Source organism: Cyanistes caeruleus, chromosome 3 (genome assembly GCF_971803275.1).
Source record: "Cyanistes caeruleus chromosome 3, bCyaCae1.hap1.1, whole genome shotgun sequence".
NCBI lineage: Eukaryota > Metazoa > Chordata > Aves > Passeriformes > Paridae > Cyanistes > Cyanistes caeruleus.
In genome coordinates, this window is record NC_141703.1 from 93662915 (window position 1) to 93686993 (window position 24079).

A 24079-nucleotide genomic window follows, 5' to 3' on the forward strand; every position below is an offset into this window, starting at 1 on the left:
GAAAATGTTACCCACCCTTACTCCACAGAACTCCAGCTTTGTGATTCCTGTGAGAAGTACAGTCCCTTTAGTTCCCAGTGAGTGCAGGATGTGATATTTTGGGAAAGGCTGAGCATTTTTTGCCCACAGGTTAATATGAGCACAGGCATTCAGCATTCTCCCCTACCTCCAGGGCAAACCACTGGCCACAAAACACAAACTGAATGCACATTAACAAAATCACTACTAATGTTTATCAGTGCATTTGAAAACTTACATAAAAACTAAGAAAGTAAGATAGAAAAAAAGGAAAGGTTTCTTCTTTGAAACATTAACTTCAAGGAAAGTAGAAGGTGCACCTTCACCTCCAGACAATGTAACTGAGATCAAATCCAGTGTGTTATCACAGACATGTAACAGCAACCCTGTTAATAAGCAAAATCTTGGAAAACAGTTAAAGTAGTATTAAGGTCTTAGAGATTTTTAGGTGTTACCCATCAACTACAATTAAGTGGTGTTTTACACTGAAGGCGCTCGGCACACTGAAGCCAGTGTGAATCTGCTAAAGACCAGGTGTTGCCAGCAAAGCTGTGCCAGTTTACGTCAGCTCAATAGAATGGTGTCATTTACACCACGAAGGGAGAGCAAAGGACATGACCCTGCCTTTACCCTTGTCTCTGTAGGTATTTTTGTACCTTTTCTCTTTTTTTCTTTTTCCATTGCTGGTGCACATTCATGGGAAATAGATATGACTCTAATTTTAATACAATAGTAAACAGACGGATCTCTTTAAAAACTACAAATTAACAAACAGTCATGTCCATATGATGTCTGAGGAAAGAATATACTGACATACATGAGGACCTGAAAGAGAAACTGGCTGGAAAGTGAAGAAAAAATTGGATTTCACTGAGGAACTCCCAGAAAACAATAAAAAAAAACAAGGAAAGGGGAAAGACAAGGCAGAAATAACAAGGTTTAAAATAATAATTCTTAAATACCAGAGCTGTTATTGAGACTGATGGAGAAACATACTTTTTTATCCAGTGTCGGTTTGGTGGGAGGAAAGAAAAAGCTGAAGTCAGAGAAGAGCAGAGAGCTGGGATATGTGAAGGAAAGAGTTAAGGCTGGAGTCACCCTCTCTGAAGTGCTCTGTGATGCTGTGCAGTGTTTCAACCCCCAGAGCCTTCCTCCTCCTCCCTCGCTGTGTCGGAGTGGGGAGGAGGCGGGTTCTGCTGAGCTGTTAAATCCTGAGTGAAGTTTCCCCCATTTCCAGTGGCCACCGTTGTCTGAGGCTGGTTCAGAGCAGGGCTGGGGTTGCCCTGACATTTCTGGGATCGCGGCCAGCCAAGAAGGAAAAAAGACGAGTGTTTTACAATTTGCTTTTGTCAAAGTGTGGAGAAGGGGGAAAGGGAAGCGTCCTTTCTTTTTTTTTCAGCATCACATTCCTGTGTTTTTCTTCAGCCTGGAAAATATATTAGTGCTGGTGCTTTCCTCTCTGGAAACAAAGGAGCTAAACGGGACTGAGGAAGCAAGGAGTGGGAAGGAGGTTTGGGAAGTTTAAAAGAGAGACTTGGAGCAGCCAGAAGTTCCCTTTCCTTAAATGAAATCCTTGCCTGTGTGGGTAACCGGTACAGCAAAATTCCAGACCTGCAGGTAAATGGAGAAGCAGAGATCACAAAGGAAATTTCCGCTAACCTCATCCCGCCGGTCAAGAAGGTGAAGAAGAAAGTTAAAAGACACACAACAGGCTCTGTGACCTGTTGGGCTGCGTAAAGATAAATCACTGAACAACAGTAAAGCTGAATGGCATTAGTCTCCTTTTAAAGGAAAAAAGACGTGAAAATTCGTCTCTGGCAGGGGAACTTCCCTGAGAGTGTAAGTTTCAAGTCAAATTCTTGTCTTTCTGCTCTGTGTACGGGACCCTTGCTCAGTGTGTGTTTGCATGTGCATACAGTGGGAGTGTGAGAGAAATGGGGAGAGTGAGAGACAGAGAGAAGGATGCAGATCACGGTGTCATTTTAGATAGACAGTATCGTGTTACAGAAGGATGATCTCATTTCTTCGTAAAGTGATCCATTCTGTGTTTTTCCAAAAATAACTGTAAAACTTACAGAGTCACTAGGGCAGGTCTGAGGTGTAATCAAGCATTTATAAATCACACAAAATAGCCAGCCTGTGCTTTGCATTTTTAATCACTTGGGCAAGTTATCATCATACTGTTAACATCTAATTTTTCTCCTTCTCCTCCCCCCACCCAACACAGATTGCACAATGAACTGGAGGCCAGCTCTCAGCTTAGCCCTGCTGTGGGCAGCATGGTTAGTGTGTGGCTCTGAGAAGCTGGAGAGGCTAGTGGAAAGAGGGAGCCATGGAGTTAGGAAAGTGCCTCTGGCTTACAGGGCTTCAAGCAGCCTCCTGAGAAGGTCTGGAGCATCCCTAAGGAATTCAAGCCCAAATCCTCAACACCCTGTCACCAAGAGGGATTCTTCAGCATCTCCAAAGTCACCTGCCAACCTCCTGCAAGGGGAAGCACGTTCCCAGGCCAGGGGCACAGGGACCAGAATGAGATTGGTACAGAGACTCACAGCTGCAGCCAAATACCCCAAGTCTGAGATGATTAAGGATGAAGGGATATCCTCTGCCACCCAGTCACGAGTGGTACGTTTCCCTTCAGGGTCAAGTTCTCCCAATGTCCTGGCCAGCTTTGCTGGGAAAAATCGGGTGTGGGTCATTTCTGCCCCCCATGCCTCTGAGGGCTACTACCGGCTCATGATGAGCCTGCTGAAAAATGATGTTTACTGTGAATTGGCTGAGAGGCACATCCAGCAGATTGTGTTGTTCCATGAAGAAGGGGAAGAAGGGGGAAAAGTTAGAAGGATAACCAATGAAGGAAAAATCCTGGAGCAGCCACTAGATCCTGCCCTCATCCCTAAGCTCATGAGCTTTCTGAAACTGGAAAAAGGGAAATTTGGCATGGTACTGTTGAAGAAAACCCTGCAAGTGGAGGAAAGGTATCCTTACCCAGTCAGGCTGGAGGCCATGTATGAAGTCATTGATCAGAACCCCATCAGAAAAATTGAGAAGATGAGGCAGAAGGGCTTCATCCAGACATGCAAAGCAGCTGGGGTGGAGGGGCAAGTGGTTGAGGAAGGCAATAATGGGGGCACCCTGCAGTCTATCCCCAGCAGTGAACATGTCCAGGTGTCAGCAAGGAAGGAGGATCCAAGGAAGAGCAATAATCAGCCAACAAGGACCAAAACAGTGAGGAAACCAATGACAACCACAGTGGCCACTCCTCTACCTACAGTAAGGACCACTACCCTCCCTCCCACCACCACAACTACTCGTGCTACCACCCATGCAGTGACAACAGCCAGCCGGTCTACAACAACAACTACACTGCTCCCCAGCACACAGAGGACCTGGACCATGAAGTCACATTCCACCACAGAGTACCACAGGCTGCCAGTAGCCCCTGATGCCACCACACCACGGGTCACAGCCTCTGAGGACTTTTACTCTCCTGTGTGGAAAACAAACCGGAGGGACCGACTGCGCGGCCACCAAGAGAAACAAGTGGCAGCCACACGGAAACCAAACAAGGCTGCCAGCTATGACAGTTTCACAGAAGTTCCAACAGCTCCCTCAGTGCACTATACAAAGGCAAATGTGGGTAGGTTTAAAGATAACAGAACTGACAGAAAGGACTTTAACCACAGGGACCTGAATGTCCCACCTGGGCAACACAAACCAACTAAGAGTAAACCACCAAAAAAGAAGACCCAAGCAAAGATACTCAGTAATGAGTATGAAGACAAATATGACCCAAGCAAACCTGCTAGTTCCCATTTAGAGGAACAGTTTGCAGCAGGAAATATTCCCCCAAAGAAAGGAAAAGAATCAAAGAAGCATGACCGAATAGATAAACCTGAGAAGAAAAAGAAGAAGGACAGATCTGACAAGCAGCAGAAGAGTGAGAAGCAGTCCAAGAAGATCAAAGCTGAAAAAAAGAGCAAGCAGGACAAAGACCGCAGTAAGAAGAAGAAGGGAAGCAGGACTGAGAATGAGGATTTTCCTAAGTCCAACAAGAAGACTTTCCTACAGCCTCCCAGGAAATCAGCAACTAACCTCCTGGAATATTTTGAAGGCAAGAGGAGGCTCATTGTAAGTAATCCATTCCTCTGAATTTTAATACCTAAATGAAGTTGAATCTCCCTCGTAGGAATATGTGGAACTGTAAGTTTAAAGTGGGTTTGCATTACTCTTTTTTGGTGCTTTTGTCTTAAGAGATAAAATTTGTAGACCCAAATAATTGTTTCCAACAGGTTTCGCAGCCTCATACTGGAAATCTTACATGCAGCGTAAAAATCAGTCATCCAGAGATTAGGATAAAACCTGGATAAAACTCCCAGCCACTTCTATCGGCCACCATATAGCCATCAGATTATATTGCTTCCAGTGGATATGTAGGTGTCAGGATCTGTATCATTAAGATCAATAAAATGAGGTTCCAGTGTGGATTACATCCATTCATCACCTTGGGGTACTTGCCAAAGTTACCACATTTCAGTGCTCTGCATGTCCTGCCAGCTGGCACACCTGCTTCATATTCGTGCTGGTGTCCTAAAGCTGGAAGAAAGCCAGGTGGCTTGGCACTACTAGTGTACGTCTGACTGAGGATATGCACAAAGGCTTGTGATCAGATGCCCTGAGGGGTGGGAATTTGGCATCAGATCTCCCAGACATCTTCAGAGATCCTGTGCAAACTTTATTTTGGTTTGGGATTTTCTCCTGCTGTTTGTATTAAACTGTAACACTCCAGTAAGTTTTCAAGCCTGAGAACTTCAGCATGGTCTGGAGTTACTTGTCCCCAGGTTTTATAGCACTGTATGTTTTTCCAACTACTTATAAAAACCACTTCACCTGGGACAGGAAACAGTTGTAGTTGTAGTGCAAATGTTTTTTCTGGCAGATGACACATATCCTGAAGGGTACACTTTGAAAAACAGTTATTTAAAAATATTCTTGTGAGAGCTGGTTTCTTGCAATTATCCTACTGCAAGCTGGTCTGTTTCACAGTTATTGTCCAATAGTCATTGTCACAAATGCCTTTGACTTTCATGCTCCATATTCCAGTACAAATAGCTGAAGTGCCAATCTAAGATGCCAAGTTAAGATTTCAACCATTGGAATGTAATGAATCATTCTGCTGATGATTCATGGCCCTGAAAACAAGGCAACTTTCTTCTTCCCATTCCCGTTCTTCAAGATGTAAGGACTGTGTGGAGCTAGCACTAGAAGTGGAAAAAAGACATAAATTTGAAAAAAATTGAACTTGACTGAATTTTGCAAATAAAGCCTATTAGTTACTTGTTAACTAATATTTAGCTAAAACAAAAGCTCAGAGATAGAAACGATGTAGAAGTTGGGATCCTTGAAATTTGGTCTCAGTGTTGCAGTTTCCAAGAATATATGTTAGCATCAGGATAAATATAAACAAACTTGAAAATAAGAGAGCCAAAAGTAAAGCTCACAGATGTCAGACTGCTAATTTGTAACACTACCACAGTCCTGGCAACTAAAAGGATTGTCTGAAATTTGAACCTTCTGATACTGGGCCACCTCAGATCCACAGCTGGATCTCTGAGAAGAGTTGCACAATCTCAGGTTATCAGGCCAGAACTCACTGAAGACAAATGATTGTGCCATGCTGCACCTTACTTTTCCAGAATCTAATAAAATCCTCAACCTGCCTATTCTGAAGCTCCCTGAGGAATAGGTTTTGTTCAGTATTTAGTAAAAGCAGTGGATGAACTGTATTTTCTCTTTGCCACACACAGCACATGCGGAAAACAAAGAACTTCTCAAGCCTCTTTGAATCCATACATGCCTATTTGCATTCCTTCCAATCAAACTGTTCATTTCCCTTAGGGGAACAATCCCGAATCTCTCAACTCCCTCTCTAGAGAATTAGCCCACATTGCTGCAGAAGCACCTCTACCCAAGTTGTTCCCCATTGCTTTGCTGTATTTTGTCTTTCAGACTAGCTTCCAAGGACATTATTCCAGTCCATTTCCAAACACCTTTTAACAAGGACATGGGGTTTAAAGTTCTACATCATTAACAATTTCAGATTTCAGTGTGAATTTCAAACATCTGGAATTTTGAAGTCTATTCCAGGTTAAGTTCAATTAATGACAAATATAGGTCCCAGGTGCAGAAACTGAAAAAACATATGGGTTTTGAGTCAAACAGCCTCACCTCTCTATAGTGAGGCTTTTATTGCAGTCTTGAAAATGTTGAGAAATTGTGGCCTTGTGAATTTGGGTTTTTTGTTTATTTCTCTGTGGTGATGAAATGCCAACTGACAGTTTATTTGTAACACTCCATATATACCCACATCCACACACACACACATGCATGAATGCAAATGAGGAACAGGAAGATAATGAGAGGGCTGGAGCACCTCTCCTATGGAAACAGGGTGAAAAAGTTGGGGCTGTTCACCCTGGAGAAGAAAAGGGCTTCAGGGAGACCTTATAGCAGCCTTCCAGTACCTAAAGAGAGCTTATAAAAAAGAGGGAGTGATAGCTGTGGATGCTCTATCTCTGTAAGTGTCCAAGGCCAGGCTAGATGGGGCTTTGAACAACCTGGTCTAGTGGAAAGTGTCCCTGCCTCTGGCAGAAGGGTTGGAACAAGATGATCTTGTAGGTCCCTTCCCACCCACCCAAACCATCCTGTGATTCTGTGATGCAAACACTGATAGAGACAGTGCATATACAGCCTGGGTTAAAACAGACCTGGCACAAAGCTTTCATTGGAAATTTGCTTTTTCTACAAGGTTTGATGAAGCGGATCAGATTCAGGCTTGACTCTGCATTCCAGCTTATGACCTCCAAAACTAGGAGGAGACAATATAAACCAATGGTCTGTTTGTCATCTCAGTCTTCAAACCCTTCTCATGATCCTTTTTTTTTTTTTATTTGAAGCATTTTTATATGCAATTTAAAAGCAATGCATTACATGCAGTACCCCAGAAACCAAATCCTCTTTGTGTCTGTCACTCTCATTCACCTTCATGTCCCAAAGCTGTAGTCATGCCAGGGGCCTTTGCATAAATGAGAGGCAGATTTTATAAGCCCGGAAATGTTTTTACATTGATGAACTGGATTTATAAAGAGTGTACAGTAAAAATTAGCCTTCAGGCCCCAAAAACTTCAGAAGGCAGCCAGAAAATTATTACTCCTGATACAGATTAAAGCATAAATTTATAATTGAAGGATTTTGGGGATTATTTGTGACCTTAAATCATAAAGCTTGAGTCCATATTCCAGCTCCCTTTGTATTTGGGGGATCAGTGGCAGGTGCTTGATTGAAGTTCACTGCTGCCAGTTAGAATGATTACATTGCTAGAGCTGCAGCATTCCTATGCATCTTCTGCTGGAAATTGCTGCATGGGATCACTGAATGTTGTTACACACGCCCCTTCCCTGGAATATTTTCATCTCAGTCACTAATGAAGGATCAGAGTCATGTGCTCTAAACATTTTAAAAATTAAATCTTTGCAATCCTTAGAAGGCTTTGAAGTAAGTACTGTAAAATGTAGAGCTTTTTATACTTTTGTTGTTGTAATTGTTCCTCCTTCTTTTCACCCACATCTGTGCCTTTGAACAAGTATAAGTCCCATAAGACATCAAAGTGGCTTAGAACAAAGAAAAGCAAAATCAGTCATTTTCAGATGAGGTCACAGTGGCCTTAGCAAGTCTTCAAGGTCTTCTTAGATGGCCATCAGTTACATAAGTACTCATATAGCCCTAGTTGTACCCCTCCCTTGGCAGTCAAAACAGCCATGGGAGCCCTGCCTGGACCAAGGGATGAGAGCAGAGAGGCTGCCATGTTCCCAGGGCTCCCACTGTGAGTGAGTCATAGCACCACTGAAGGCTGTGAGGGAGGTGGTGCGACGGGCAGGGCAAGGGATAAAAGGAGACTATGTGGCTCTCTGTAAAATATAGTAATACTTCTTCTACCAGCATTGTGGTAGAATCAGCAGAGGAGTTGGTGCAAACAGCTGTACATGCTTCCAAAGGTTTTCCTGTAGCTGGCTGAATGTCTTTGGGTCAGGCCTGGGCATGAAGGTATACTCCAAACAGAATAACAGCTTTATGGGAAAGAGAGCCCCGTTTGCAGACAGTGACCAGTTCTCCTCCAGTAAAATAATCATCTGCTTCATTCCTTATACTAAACAAACTCTTTTGTCTCTGCCACCAACCAGCTGATCACAACCCCCAAGGCGGACAACACCATGTACGTACAGCAGCGAGATGAGTATCTGGAGAGCTTCTGCAAGATGGCAACGAGGAAGATCTCAGTCATCACAATATTTGGCACCATGAACAACAGCAGCATGAAAATTGACCACTTCCAGCTAGGTTCTTTTTCTTTTAATACTTTCTTTCCATCTCATAGGCACAATACAGACAGCAAAGGGAAAAATCACCTCACCTTGGGTCAAAATCTAAAACTATGCAGGACCTGAAAAGTAGCTCATTTAGACATATTTAGTGTCACCATCTTCATATTCAGAGTTTCCATTTAGACAGGTGACACTGGGCATCCATCTGTCTTAGGTAGCTTTGGAACAATTGCTGTCAGTGTTCAGGTCCTGAGGAATCACCCACCAAAGCCAGTGAAAACCTGTCCTGTAATAATAGTGGTTGGACAAAGACTTTAGCTTGCAGTCCAGCAAAGCACTTAAGCTTAGCTATCTCTTGAATCATTGAACTATTGCATTTCTGTCTGTTTCTAAATATTAACACCACTGTGAGAGCTTTGTTGGATGAAGCCAAAGAAATACAAATATTCTACAGTTCTATACTGCAAATAGAATAAAAGCTTCTAATTTTGCTTACAAGTCTACCACATCTTTCCCCTTGAAGTTCATCTGGTTTTACCAAACTTTGGGAAAAGATGTGTGATGGAACAGAAAGCTCAGGACTTGACCAGCTGCAGGGTGTTTCAGGTCTGGCATATAAATGGCCAGAAGACCACAGATTGATGTCTGGCTTCCAGCTGTGCTTCTGCTGCTCTCAGAGGGACAGGATCTAGCCTTGTGTCCCTGAACGACAGTGAGTCACAAATCCTGCCAGACTGTCCATTTGTGCACCTCCTTGACAAATCTGGAGCAGTACAGGATTTTCCACATCAGGCCAAGGTTACTCAAGGTCACTTTTTGTGTACCTAGATCCATCTGCCTGTCAGTGGACTGTTTAGGATTATATTTAGCTCTAGTCTGGCTAATATTCAGATATTCACTCTGACACAGACCATACTCTTTCAGCTTGTTCTAAATTTAACCGACATCCAAACTTTCCTCAAACCACGTAAGTGTATTTAACAGCTGAGTTCTCATAGGAGGAATTAAATGGTTGAAGAAATACAGGAGATTTAGAAGGGTATAGGTTAAACTTTTCATCAAGTTCACCCTATAATTTTTCCCAAAACACCAAATCCTGAAATACACACAATACAAATAAATAATACAAATATCTGTCTACCTCCCCTTCTCCTCCACCCTTCCTGTTTGTATGGCCTCTTCAAAGCTCACTCTCTGTGAACATCAGAGGCAGCAAAAGCTCCTAAGAAACCTTTTGTACACAGTATGTTTCTGTAGTGAGAAGCTTGAGCACCCAGCATGATGAGGTCTACTCAGAGTGCTGCATCTTGTGTCTAAAATACAAAAGACATCAACAGAAAAGTCAACAGAAAAGACTTTTCACTGGAAATTTCAAACACATTTAGAAGTGGTGAATGAGTGAGTGGCACTGGTCGAGATTAGCTCACAGTAAACCATAGAGTATTTCCCACTTTCCCACTGGAATGACAAAAAGCTCTGTCACTGGAGAGGTCTTCTCTTCAGCCCAAGTTAGTAAATATGGTCTCTTTCCCCTATGGGAAAAGGGACTTTAATCAGGTAAACATCAGCCCCTGGCTACCCAAGCTATAATCAAAGCAATTACCTAATTTATTAGGCCACTGTACTGCTAAAGCAACCTGCTGGCCTTCTTTGTAACCTCATTGGAATTATTTCTAAAGATAACTCATTTTCCCAGACTGTCTAGCTGCCAAAGATTTGTGGAGAAATGTTTCTCCATCCTTTCAGAGATAAAGCAAAGAGAGCAAGGACTTTGCAGGAAGTAGCATAGTCTCACCTCTGATGGATCGTCATACGGATCTCAGATGTCCTTTATGAGGCAGAGATCAGAGACAAGTAGTGACTTGGAAAGAGGCAATTAGATTAACTTCTTTTTTTCTCCACAGAAATAATTTCCAAGTTTGAAACGCAGGTCAGTCTTTGTGACTTGCTGTGGACTTATTTGGGACTATATTTTTCTGCCTCACTCTGTAATTTAATTTTCTTTTCATTGTAAATTTTGAAAGAAAGTCTCGTAAAAAGGAGGCTCTAAAGGGCTAACTTCATATTGATATCTAGAGTTTAAAACAGAAGGGTACCATAGGTCAGTTGGTCTAAGGTACTCCTTTATCTTAGCTGTTTTCTATCACATTTCACAATAAGAACATTCGCATTTTTCTGTCTCCATCTAGGCCAATGAGATAATCCTTGCTTTTAAACGTGAACTTTTAGTCTATGTTCTTATGGTCACACTTGTCACTAGTAATGCATAAATCTCACCCATCAAGCACCTGATGCAAGATTTACATATATTTATGAAGTGAATAACCAATTAGCACATCCATCAATCCATCCAACCAAAACTGAATAACATTGCTCGTTAATTCTTTATAAAATTTTCAACTGAGGTACATATAACAATGAAAAATCATATAAATTAGATATATAGCATGATAAGTATAGTCAAATTTTAATATTTGCTGGGTCAGCTTTTTTTTGGTAAGCAGTGGGCTCAAGGTGTGAAGCCTAAAGATCAGATTCTAATTCAGACATTTGCCCAAAAGTTTAATTCAGAAGTTTCATTCAGTCTATACACAGGATGGACCAATTGTAAAATTTGAATCAGATCAGTATGCTCCTTAAAGGCTACGTACATTTAGAAAATTATTTAAAATACTTCTCTGTATAATGACTGAAATCTTTCTTATTGCTGTGTCCTTAACTTGGATCAATTAATCACATCTCTATTTGACAAATATTTGACAAATCATTATGGAGCAAGGGACTGAAAAGTTGTACCTCTGGATTACACCTTGTGATGACCTGCTGTAGGTCACTTAAGCCATGGGATTTCTAAGTAAGGATATGAATGTAGCATTCATAGTGGTGTCACAGGGCATATGCAAGCAGTGTTTGCAGGGAGCTCTTGGTGCACAGGTAACATTTCATTTGGTGTGTGATTTAGCCTGTCCTTAGCTTTCCAGGCCTACAATTGCATATTGAGGCTTGTTTCAGCACTGCTGCAGTTGTATGGGGCTGTGCTGGATGCTACAGCTGAGGCTGTGCTGATGACACAGACTTTCAGGACTTGACTGCAATTCACCCTAGTTCCACAGGATGCAAGGAACCTCAGTACTTCCACAGGCTTCTCTTCAAATCTCAGTCTTCAGAAGTATTTTTCTCATTGTTTCAGAATGTTTTCTTAGAGTGGATCACTGAGTAGGTACAATTTGTACTCAAAAGTAAGTTTTTGCCTGTCACGCTTGCTAGAATCAGCAAGCAGAAGGAGGAGGGAGTGCCAAACTGGGGTATCTGGAGAGGTATGCTGCTAACACTGCAGAATTCAAGACAGTTTCTGATTTCTTGTAGTCACTAAATGTAAATTTTTTAAGACTGGTAAGGTTACCTCTACTGTCCTGGCCAACCTCAAGGGGTTCTAGCTATGTTTTACTGACCCAAATCACCTCTGCTGCCTCATTTGCACATGATGCACATTGCCAAAATTTGTATTTTCAATTACAGAAGTGGCTACATTTCAGAAGCTGGTGAAATGATTGGTATGTGCATATACATGTATAAGCATATTGAAAAAATCTCAAAGATCTTCCCAGGAAAGAGCAATATTTTTAAAAAAAACATACAAATGATAAATACTGAAGTGCGTAAATCCTAGGATCGACTGATTTTCAAAGACTATTGGGATGGAAAACTAGACAGTTAAAAGTCATATGAATGAAAAGTTCACACACGTGTTTTGTAATTCATTGAATATGCAGCAGGAAGAGAGCTGCTAAGAAATGAATACTCCCTTTTCCTTTGAGGCAAAATTAAAGGCAAAGTGCTGGGTAAGTCCATGACTATTTTTATTTCTCCTTTGCTTCACATTAAGATAATGAAAAGCCCATGAAAGTGATAGAAGATGAAGATCTTGTGGACCAGCAGCTCATCAGTGAGTTGAGGAAAGAGTATGGGATGACCTACAATGATTTCTTCATGGTGCTGACAGACACTGACATGAAGGTCAAGGTGAGGGTTTCAATTCTTTGAACTCAGCTCTCTGAGTTTTCTTTCTCTCTCAGAAAGAAAATGCATTGGAAACATACTAAAAAAAAAATGAAAAATTTGGGAAATTATACTACACACTTGCAGGTGAGGCACACAAGATACTGATGCAGGACCTGGTCGTTGCTGGAGGACAAGCTAAAAACAGCAAGCAAAATTTTCAGAACATAGGTAGCTATCTTAATTTTCTGCACTTACAGGAGCAAGGATGTCAGGAATTGTGTTTCTGCTGGAATGATGAGGAACAGAACCTTCCCACAGCTAACAGGGTTTTAATGTAGTACCTGACATTCTAAAACATAAAGTTTGGCTGCTCAACAGGATGACAGCACATCGCATAAGGACAATCCTCTAGCTGAATGGCCTTACAAAAGCATATAGTAACTACAATGTCATGGCCTTATCACTTTGGGCAAATAGTGAAAATATGCCCCTCCCAAAGGGCAGTCTGACTGCAAAAACAATTATATTTTCCATAGTTTCTGATCTGTTTTAGGCCTTGTTGCCTGCATGCGAGTTAGAATACTTTTATCTCTAAATATCCTACAGTGCTGTGATACAAGCAGAAAGGCTGCTAATATGACCATCCTTATACCCACCTGTCTTGTTTTTTTTTTCCTAACAGCAATACTATGAAGTACCCATAGCAATGAAGTCTGTGTTTGATTTGATTGACACCTTCCAATCACGAATTAAAGACATGGAAAGACAGAAAAAAGAGGGCATTGTCTGCAAAGAAGATAAGAAGCAATCCCTTGAGAGCTTCTTATCCAGGTATCACCTTCTGTTCTTATCTGCTACTAGTTCTAATTATCATTGTACTGGAAAAATACCCATGTATACAACTATTTCTAGGATTTTTAAATACAGGTTTCTCAAGTATTTACAATGTTAAGCAAATAGAGAGACGCAGTCAGAGCTGAATGCAGTCTTGTATAGAATACTGAAAGACATGTTTCCTGAGGAACTAATCTTCCTTGGACACTGATTTTCAATACCTCAGTTTCCCCATCATGACATGGAGATAATAAAACCGATTTGCATTAGAAGAGCAAATAAGGATTAATTCACAGATGTTAGCTGCATGTATGAAACACAGTGTTTATGTGTTTTGATCATTAACCATCCCAATCTCATTAATCCCATTCTAATCCCTTCCATATAGTCCAAATAAGTTTAAATTCTCTCTAACTTCCTTCTTATCCTGCTTGAGATAACAGTTTGTCTTTGCCAGTATTAGTCATGCATATTGTTAACGGTCTTCCAGATGTCTTTTGCAAAATGTTGGAGACCTTCTACAGAAAGACAATTTTGTTTATGCAATCTCTACATACTGTGTTATTACTTTACCCCGAGATCTAAATTCCAGGCAATAAATTTATCTGGACTGTAGCCATTCAGACCCACAGAAGAGCTGTGCAGCTACAGCCCTCTCTCAATGATCACAGGATAATTGACATGAAATTAGGCCTACCCTATCATTCTAGACTTTATCTGTTACAACTGCATCTTCCTCACCTACTGTGAGAATGGGAATACACTGTTAATGCCAGATGGCTTTAAAAATAACTGAGGCAGCAAGATGGATTATGATGAGGAGGAAAGGAGCAACAAGTAAACAAATAGGTTGTTGATAAATTTATTTTTTTTTAAAAGTTCACTGGCCACTTCAACAGAAAGGGCACCTTCAAAAAGATCCACCCCACCCACCTCACCACCTCCTGTTTAGGTCCCAGTGATTCATCCTTGAGACCACCAAGAACCACCACAGTTTGGAAACAGCTGATCAGCACAAGAAAGAGCTTGTATACTGGAAAGGGACAGGCCCCAAATGCTTCCTTGCTTGGAAACAGCCCTAGTAATAAATACACATTAGAAAGCTGGGCACAAAAAATGCAGTGTCGCATCTATAAACAGAACTGCTGCTGCATAGAATGCATTTGTTGTCTTTGAAACAAGCATCAAGCTTTAAATATTGGGTGGACTTCTCTAACCACATTAACTGGTCAGATTCCCAGTAAAATTAATTCCAGATTTGTCCAATATCATGTTCCCAGTTGAACAACAGCCTTGGCATCATCTCCCTGGTGTTGCTCCTTGCAGAGTTCAGTTATAATAATGCGAATATTGTTCTTAAAAAACCTGCCTGGTGTGAAAGGAGACCGTGAGAGCCAGAGCCAGCTTAAGTAATGCTTAAAAGCAACACATAGGAGGAAGAAAACCTTGAGTTTGGGGGTGAGTCCTCCTCTGAAACCTAGATACTGGCTGTGCTGCTCTCAGGGCTCACACATCAGAACAGGATGCAAAACAGAAGAAAAAGTAAGGTTCCACACAAGGAAGGGTCTGGAAGATTTGTCAGGAGTATTGGTCCACGGCTTCTGATGTCAGAAATAAAGCAGAAATCTGTACATTAATGTTGGCAAACTACTGTGAAGTGTGAGTGTGAAGGACCAAGTGAATTAATTTCTAAGATGTAGTCCCAGATAAGCACACCAAGTGCTCCTGAGGCAGGGGAATAAACAGCTTGAATGGCTTTCAACACTTTTCAGCTCTGTGTAACTCCAAAGGAGATATTAAAAAAAAAAAATATATAGAAAGAAATACAAAAGTATCTTAAAGTGACTCACAGTTTTTCCCTACGCAAAATGTGATCCAATGGCCACATTCTCACTCATGGTTGGTAGGTATCCAGGTGTTTTTCTATACAAAAGAGCACAAACAGTATTTTGCTCCCCATTTTCAGAATCATGATGCAGAATTTCCCTCCTTTTCTTCACATCACATATGTGATCCTTACTGCTTCTCATTCCTATTCACTTAACTGTACACACACATTCATGTCTCTTTGCTGTTCCTCCTGAGAAAGAAGAAAATTGAGGAGGTTTGCTTTTCAAGGATTTACTTCTCTAATTGTAAAAAAAATAAATCAGTATCAATCAACAAGCAAAGACCTCAGCATGCCCTGCTCTTCTAGCAACTTCTTCTCTGACTTTGAGTAAGTCCCACTATATCTTCAGCCTCTCTTAAGTGAAGAAGAATTGACATTTTGCATTAGCCTTCATTTTGAGATCTTCACATGGTAAAGCAGAAAAGCAGGCTATTATTATAACAGAGTAACATCTGTATCCATTTAAAAGATCATTTCCTGCTGTAAAAATATCTCTGCAGCTTTGCAAATTCCTATAAATCTGATTTATTTAGATTAAGTGGAGAAGTACCTATATTCAAAAAAACAAGTTGTTGAGAGGGTATTAAATACCTCTAGAATTAGAATTTTTAAAGATTTCAGATGTCCTTATGGCACTGCCTTTCCTTGACAGGAAAGGCAGGAGATCCTTATGCAAAATCTTGGGTAGATGGTGCAGCCCCTATTAAAGAAAGATTCCAAGGTTTATCTTATTGTCCCATATATGCCTTATACAGCCACAGGCTGACACAAACACACACTTACAAACAAGCTCAGATTTAAAGCCATGTTGAAGGTATTTTGAGCAAACGTGGTGCAGGAAAGAAAAAAGAGGTCAGTGATTATTTACACAGAAGTATGAGTTATGTCTGAAATGAAGATACACCCTAATTCTCAGACAGCCCTTGGACTGCAAAATAACTGTGCAGTTCCAGCAGTGGTGAATGACGCAAAAGCTAAATGCCTAGTGAGGAATTCCACAGGAATCCTTCTGTCTTGCATATACACTTCTCAGCACTGCTGTAACTACTGAAGGGGCTTTGAGAAAAGATCATAAACTTTGAAGTGTTTGTTTGGTGAAGCAGCAGCACTGCAAGTGTTTCTTTGAAAGTTTTGGAGCTGTAAAATTCAAAACAAGCTTTATCCTCTCCCAGTGATAGACAGAACTGGGAAGATTTCCCATCCAGCTGTTACTTAGAAGTTGTGAGAGATATGACATATCTCAGCCTACAGTGAACAGAAATGCTCATAGGACTTCAGTCACATGTCATGACCATGCCTGGCCACACTCTCTTTTCAGGTTCCGATGGAGAAGGCGGCTGGTGGTGATCTCTGCTCCCAGTGATGAAGACTGGGCTTATTCCCAGCAGCTTGCTGCTCTCAGTGGACAAGCCTGCAATTTTGGTGAGTCAAAAAGAATTATAGTCTTGCTCCCCCAAACCACATCCTTCCTGGTGATGTGATAGAATCCTTTGCTCAAGTTTGAACCTGGACAGTCTGAGGAGTGTGACAACTGAAAATTTTCCTCCAGATGCAAATGGAAGCTTGTGCTAAGTAGGCAGTATAGCACACTGGCAGCTAAGACAGCTAAACAAAGTGTTCCCTGGAATAATTTTTGAAACATTGCGTTAATGTAGCAGAAAATGCTAGCACTCCAAAGTTTCTCTTCAGGCTTGTAATTCAGGAGAGTAATAGTTGTTTTGAGGTTCTTTTGTACTGCACAACTTAACAACACAAGGAAATACTTTGGTAAGAGTAGATCCTTTAAGATCCAACTGAGAACTGGGGCAGGCATCAGGGAGATACACGGACATCAGGGTTTTTTTTCTTCTCCTTACTGCTTCATTGCAAAAATCCGTAAAAATATTAATGGAAGCCATTTCCATCCAATAAAAGCCCACCCAGACTCATAACTAGGTACTTAAGATCCACCTACATAGTCAGGGTTCCTCCAGGAGACAACTAAGGGCAAGACCCAGAAGCACTCTTCTGTTTTCTTGTCATGGAATAACAAGTAAATTTAATATAAGGCTTACTCCTTAAGTTCCTAGCAATGCTAGATTTGACTCCTTCAACAGAATGAAACAGGTCCCTTTCAACAGCTGCTATTTCTATGCATTTCAATTCCATCAGAAGAGAGATCTGTACAGTGTGATTGTTTATTCATAATCACCTGGCTTTCATTCAGAGCATCAGCATCATCTCATTGGAAAAGTACTAAAGTAAACTGCATGGGCCACTGCAATATGCTTTCTGAAGAATAAAATATAGTCAAAACAGTTGAGTGTCCCCACCCTTTGGTAGGGACAACTTGAACATGATCCAGTGAGTTTCTAAAGCATTTGTCAATGGGTGTTTTAACTAAGTGGCATGTTTCCAAGCATCTCACCTCCAAGTTACAAAAGCAGCTACATCAAAGATGTAACTAAAACAATAGATTGTACTGACTCATGTTACGTGAAGAGTTTTTGCTACCCCTAAGGTCTTTCTTCAAAGCAGAGGCAACAGTCCAAGCCTCTGTGCAGATCAAATGGAAGAAGTGAGTATCTTTCATAAGCTATTCCCTGCAGTCATTCAGAGTTTAACTGGCATAGGTTATATTGCCTCTAAATAATTTTTTGCTGTGTGTATAAGTAAAAACTTCACTAGTGAAGAAAACAGTGCAGGAAGATTCTGGAGTTGAAGAATGGCCTCTGCAATTTACTGGTGTATCCCTATGCTACAGAACCACATCACCATGCTGCTGGCCTTGGGACAGCTTTATGCAACTGATATCACATTTACTATCAGCTTATCCTATTTGGTGATGTGACTGGCAGGAACTCCATAGAAATCAGTAATGCTCCTGGAGGGCTGGCTGAAACCGGACCCTTACTTAACAATCACAGACCTGGCTGATCAAACTGAAATCTGACCAAAGATAAGCACAAAGATCTGGTCTGACCCAAAACCTTCATTTCCTCCACAGGTCTGCGCCACATAACTATCCTCAAATTGCTAGGAGTTGGAGAAGATATTGGAGGTGTCTTAGAGTTGTATCCAATTAATGGTAAGTGACTGTTTCCAGTTTCTTCAGTATTACCCATGAAAGGCATTATACAGTGCTGAGTACTTCTTTGCTGTAATTTCTTTAGAGGGATGAGTATGACTGTTTTCCTCTTTTGTTTCTTCTTAGAAATAAGATGACACAAAAAACAAAAGCTTTCTTGGGCTTCTGGACTAAATATTATATAGGTTCTTCAGGACAGAAAAGCACAAATATCTGAAATTTATCTCACATTTTGATTTCCTGCCTAAGGTTACAGTCCCCAGTACACTCTTCTTCTAGCCTTGCTGTCAGAGACAGGGATGTTTGTGCCTTTTTACACACTCAAGAGTTTGTAGGGCTAATCGAACACACACTCAACAGATTCTCCTCTATGGATCCCTCAATTATATTCATAGAATGTCTTGGAGTGAATAGGACCTCTTAAAGATGATCAAGTTCCAACCCCCTGCCATGGGCTGGGATATGTTTCACTTCATCAGGTTGCTCAAAGTCCCATTTAACCTATCCTTGACCACTTCCAGAGACAGAGCGTCCATATGGGCAACCTGTTCCTGGGTCACACCACCCATACCCTAAAAAACCTCTTCCTTCAATCTAAATTTACCCTCTTTCCGTGTAAAATTAATACCCTTTGTTCTGACTCAGACTTTTTACCAGGGCCCATTCTCCATCTTTCTTATGAACTCTTTAGTATTCCACTTGCATCCCGGCTCTTTCAGGCAGATCATTGAGAGAGTCCCATTGTCAAATGCTGCAGGTTCCTCTACTAACTAATCCAAACAACTGCCTCCATCAGTGGAGGAACAAAGACAGAAAGCAGCTTATTTATCCCAACTGTACTCCAACTCATGCTCTTGTGCATGAAAGCATTCTTGTCCTTCTACAGCACAGGAACATTAAGTCTGTAAGCCACTATGGAAGAGTCCTGTTGCCAAGCCAACTGTGTAAATATTCGCCCACTGATCTTAATTGTCTTACAATTTCTACTCATTCACCCAACACAGACTTCAGACATCTGGAGTTCATCAGATTCACCCTAGAACATGTACCTTGAAGAGGAAATGACATCTACCACATCCCACACCTCACATATTATGATAGTTCAAGAGTGAGGCTCTATAGGCTCTTGCAATTCTTCTATCACACTTAAATTCCTGTAATTTCTTTCACTGTTACTGTTTTTCACATATGCCTTCTGCAATACATAACTGGTGACCCAAGCTGCAAAGACATCAAAGAAGTTCATGGATTTTGGGTGACAAAAAGATGTACCACACTACAGTAGCTTCAGAAGAATAAGAGAATAGGATAAGTACATAGATAATAATCTATGAATAAGAAAATAAGGACTAGTTCACTAAACTTTAAAAAGCTGTTAAAAATACATTCACTTCACAGTTATTTCATTTCAGATCCAGGAAATGGATCTGAACTTGCAAATTACAATAATTTTACATTGCCAACTCTTGGGCTATATCCCATCTCCTGTTGCTCATTTTTTTACCTAGAAATCATCATCATCACCTAAACAAAACATTAATGCTGATTTTATGTGATCACTTTCTAGGAAGCTCAACTGTAGACCGAGAAGACATCCCAGCTAATTTGGTGAAAGACATTCGGAATTATTTCCAAATTAGCCCAGAATATTTCTCCATGCTTCTAGTGGGGAAAGACGGCAACGTCAAATCCTGGTATCCTTCTCCAATGTGGTCTATGGCAATTGTGTATGACCTGATAGATTCCATGCAGCTCCGGCGCCAGGAAATGACAATCCAGCAGTCGCTGGGCATGCAGTGCCCTGATGATGAGTATGGTGGGTATGGCTACCACAGCTACCACCAGGGCTACCAAGAAGGTTACCAAGACGACTACCGTCACCACGGAAGTTACCACCATGGATATCCGTACTGAACAGAGCGACTTAGCCTCTGGCTGCCCCCGTGTCTGTCTTCCAATAGCTATCCAAGCAATAGGTGGCCAGTTGCAGAAAATCCTCCCAGGCCACCTAGATAGCCATGCCTCATTCTTCTTCTGTTCAATCAAGGGACTTTGGTAATTTGCCTTCTCAAAAAATGCAGAAGCCTTTACAGTGAAGCAATTCAAACCAGTAGTATTGAAGCTTTAAACAATAAAGACTCCTTTATATTTTTAAACCTTCATAAACAAAGGCCATCAGCAGGTGCTGTTTGTATTAAAACCAAACAAAAAAACCCCATAGCCCCAGCCCATGGGCACTACAGTAGGGCAGGAAACAAAGTGTCCAACAATGTGCTTTTCACTACTTTTTCTAAGGAAAAAAAAAAAAGTATATTTATTGGAAAGTGAGATTTCATTATGCTTATGAAGAGAAACAAAGAACCACACTTTGGGTCTCTCCCAGAAAAGGAAAATTTAAGAAAGAACCATGGGGCATACTCTTTAATAATAACAACAGTAATACAATCTTTTTGAAACACCATGTTTAAAAAGACAGTGCATTACCATTGTAATTAGCTCACTTTATAAATGAAAATAAGATTTATGGCTATGGCAGAACTTGTTCCAATACAATACAATGTAAAGTTCTTAAGTACAAAGCTTACTGCATGGCTATTTATTCTTTCAGTTGGGGTCCCTGTTCTCTTAGATCCCACCCACCTCACTGTTAAATCCAAGTTAATGATAGCTAAGTGGAAACACCAACCAGGGTTAGCACTGTCTGAAATACAGAAATCTGAAAAGCATTATTTTCATCTGAAAAAGAAATCTCATTCAAGTATATTTTCAATGAGTTGTAACTAGCTCTCTATAATAATGCTTTTAATTAAACTGTTACTCTAAATTTCAAACTTTCTTTTACCTCTTCTTCTCATACCCTCCCCTATAAAAGTGATCTGGATTAAATGTTTATAAAAGTATTTGAAATTAATTTAATCTGCTAAACCATTAGAAACTCTATTTCTGCCACACTTTCAGAAATGGTTTTTAGTCCCTTCTCATTGAAGTCTTTGGGCATTGGAGTTGTAGCACTGCCCTACCCTACTGAAACCAGTGGCAGGAACTGCATGCATAGCCATGCTTTCAACACATTTGGGTTAGATTTCTAAACATTAAATATGCAACAGAAAGATTATGGAATATCTTTAAGTGAAGATACATGTCAGCCTTTATCATGGCACATTGGCCACTTCTGATGTCAAAGCTGTGCCTGACCAATCACATTTCTTTTTATAATCCATTATGTGGGTGCACACCACATACAGATGCACAGAACAGGACACACGTACTGGGTACTGCCATCAGAGAAGACAGGGAGAAGCTACAGCTCTAAGCTGGCCAGAGCATGCTCTGCATTTTGACTTCTGACATTTTCCTGATTTTTTTTTTCCCCAGATGAAAACAAAACTGGCTAAAGCAACAAGTTCAGTCAAAACCAGATGCTTTCTTTAGAAACTTAAGTCACAAAAGGTCAGGCCTTACTTGCCCTTCTTTCTGAATGTCAAAAAGGCAGGCAGATGGTCACAAGACCTTAGTTTTACAAACCTGGTCGCTCTCTGGGGCAGGCTGCTCTCCCTATCACAAGGTCTAGTTAGTGCAGGGTACAGCTCCTGACTTGCCTTCCTCAGGTGACTGGAGCTAACTGGGGGAAGGCATTTGACAGAACGATTTTGAGAGGACAGCTGTCTGCAGACAACTTCTGAGCTCTCAGTGATGATAGCACTTCCACAGGTGAAAGCAGTTGACAGAAATTCAAAAAGGCAAAAAGAATCACAGGATGGAAGGATTTCTAGAAGAAAATGGAGTGTCCTGTAGCTCACTTTTAGAAAACAAGAGTTCATTGAATCACTGTATCAAGGTCAGCTGCCTAACTTTCCTTGCCTAAAGCAACAGCAGAGAAAAGTATACCAGATGCCTAACAGGCACCTCCTGTAGGCAGAAAGAAAAACACCCTTGGGGCATTTTCTTTCAGGTGTTCCTTTAAGCTTTCCTGTAATCTTGTTTTATGTAAAGTCTTTAAATGAAAGCTCTTTTAACTCACACTACAAATCACATAAATTAAATGTCCTGTGCTTCAAGGGTTAACTAATATTAAAAGAGTGCAGCACCTGATCCAAATGGCCTTTTTTTTAATACCCCTGTCAGAAATTCAAAGCCAAATTGTGCAAGTACCAAACCCAGCCTAGGCATTCAGTGGGAGTTGCATTAAAAAGACAACTCCAAACAAGCTGTCCACTTATCAAGAGAGGTAGGGATGGGCTCTTAACCAAAACTACACATCCACAATCACAGAATTTGTTGATGACTCTGTATTATTCTACATTCTGGTGCCTATTTCTGCCTTCATTACAAAATGACACTGAATTACCAGAAACTTTTAGCAATGAGTTAAAATCTTGATTTTGCAACCCACTTTTCCCTACATAAAACTAGAAGCAAAGCCAGAAGGAGCACCAAGCCAAAATATTCTTTCAACAATAACACATAGCTAACTTGCAGGTATAAGTATTCAGGAATTACAAATCAAATCCAGATCACTGGATCTGTCCCTGAAGCATCACTCTGAGGACAGACTTACTAAGATTAAGGTCCTATTTCAACATAACTTAGTGGGAAGATTCTACAAGATAAAGAAAATCTTTTTTCTTATACATATTTTTGGCATTTGATTCAGCTCAAAGGCAGTTGTTTTCATCCACAGTCTGTCTTTGAAGCTGCTACATTCACAAAATAGCTGAAATTAACCAAAATAAATACTTCAATTTACTTGTTGCAAGAGAAACATGAACACACATCTATTCTTGAGATGTTTTGTGAACTGCTTCCTCAAACCTGGAGGGAGGAACATTGCACCCTCAGCAGCAATTAAGTTCAAACATTTGTGAATCTGGGCTCTAAATCAAAGCTAAGCATGAACGCTCTGCCCAAGGTATTCATTAAAGACTATGTGCCAAACTAATGCTGCTCTCCAAAAACATCCTCATAAATTTCCCTACTGTAATTTTGAGAGAATATAAGTTAAGCTTTCCAACATGGAGTAGTTTCCATATAGTGGAAATACTTAACCAAGTGGGATTTCACATGACCTATCTGAAACATGTAACTCTAAAGAATTGCTCCTCCTTGCTCACCAGGGCTGCTCTCCAGCTGACAATTGTTCACAGTCACTTCCTCTAAAATCTCACCTACATACTACATTTTACCATTGCCATGGATAGCACAGCTGCAAAGATTTGCATGTTATGCTTTGGGTTACTATCTACCCTATGTTACTAAGTGGATACAAATCCTTACCCATTTTCTGACATCAGTTAACATTCCTGTTGCTGCAAAGGGGATATACAGTTCTCCTTCATTATAATAAGAAACCTGCCTGGCCATCCAACATAAGCTCTCCGAGACTTCCAACCTGAAGACAACAGAAAGATTTCTACATGTAAGACAGAAGGAAATCTGCAGCATGAGTAAAAACTTGGATCAACAGTTATATAACCAATACCTTTGTGCAATCTAGACTTGGGTAAATAAGTCAAGCATAGCATTAGAGAAATTTACAGAAAGGAAAATCACTAAGCAGGACGAGAGTTGAAAGCAAGAACTAAATGCAGTTTAAAATAGCTGAAGATCACTCATTTACATATTTCTTGTCTCTAAATGCAGATATTTCAGGCACAAGGGTCAAACATGGTTTTTAAGACATTAATCTTTGGCTTGATGCTGTATTTAGCATGATCATGGCTGATTTTTATGTTCTTTCTTGACGCAAGGCAAAGGTCTTTGGAACTTCATGTAAAAAGTTACTGCTCACATAAACGCAAAGCAATCTAAAGCTAACAGTACTTTCACCCTTTTTGAAAGTACCTGCTAAAGTTGGTAGCTGTGACTGAAAAAGGCAAGAAACTCAGGTAT

The 24079-nt window shown here is 40.7% G+C and overlaps 1 protein-coding gene and 1 long non-coding RNA gene across 2 annotated transcripts; one reads left to right on the forward strand and one right to left on the reverse strand.

Annotated features, from left to right (window-relative positions):
* Positions 1-1123: 1123 nt before the first annotated feature.
* On the forward strand, positions 1124-22282 carry CCDC80 (coiled-coil domain containing 80). The gene is made up of 8 exons (XM_023941842.2): positions 1124-1857; positions 2246-4146; positions 8256-8412; positions 12283-12419; positions 13081-13229; positions 16442-16545; positions 18110-18190; positions 19758-22282. Exons 2-8 carry the CDS (start codon positions 2254-2256, stop codon positions 20102-20104), a joined length of 2868 nt encoding a protein of 955 aa, XP_023797610.2. The 5' UTR covers positions 1124-1857; positions 2246-2253; the 3' UTR covers positions 20105-22282.
* Positions 14081-23579, reverse strand: LOC147654359 (uncharacterized). The gene is made up of 2 exons (XR_015285022.1): positions 23465-23579; positions 14081-15155 (listed from the first exon to the last, which is right to left on the reverse strand). It is a non-coding gene; the product is annotated as an uncharacterized LOC147654359 (long non-coding RNA).
* Between the last annotated feature and the right edge of the window lie 500 nt (positions 23580-24079).

What these genes read in the sequence shown, in the direction of transcription:
- CCDC80 (XM_023941842.2), top strand. Translation starts at nt 2,254, where the DNA reads ATGAACTGGAGGCCAGCTCTCAGCTTAGCCCTGCTGTGGGCAGCATGG. An exon ending in AAGGCAAGAGGAGGCTCATT is followed by an intron (nt 4,147 to 8,255) that starts GTAAGTAATCCA and finishes GCCACCAACCAG; the next exon opens with CTGATCACAACCCCCAAGGC. An exon ending in ACACTGACATGAAGGTCAAG is followed by an intron (nt 12,420 to 13,080) that starts GTGAGGGTTTCA and finishes TTTTCCTAACAG; the next exon opens with CAATACTATGAAGTACCCAT.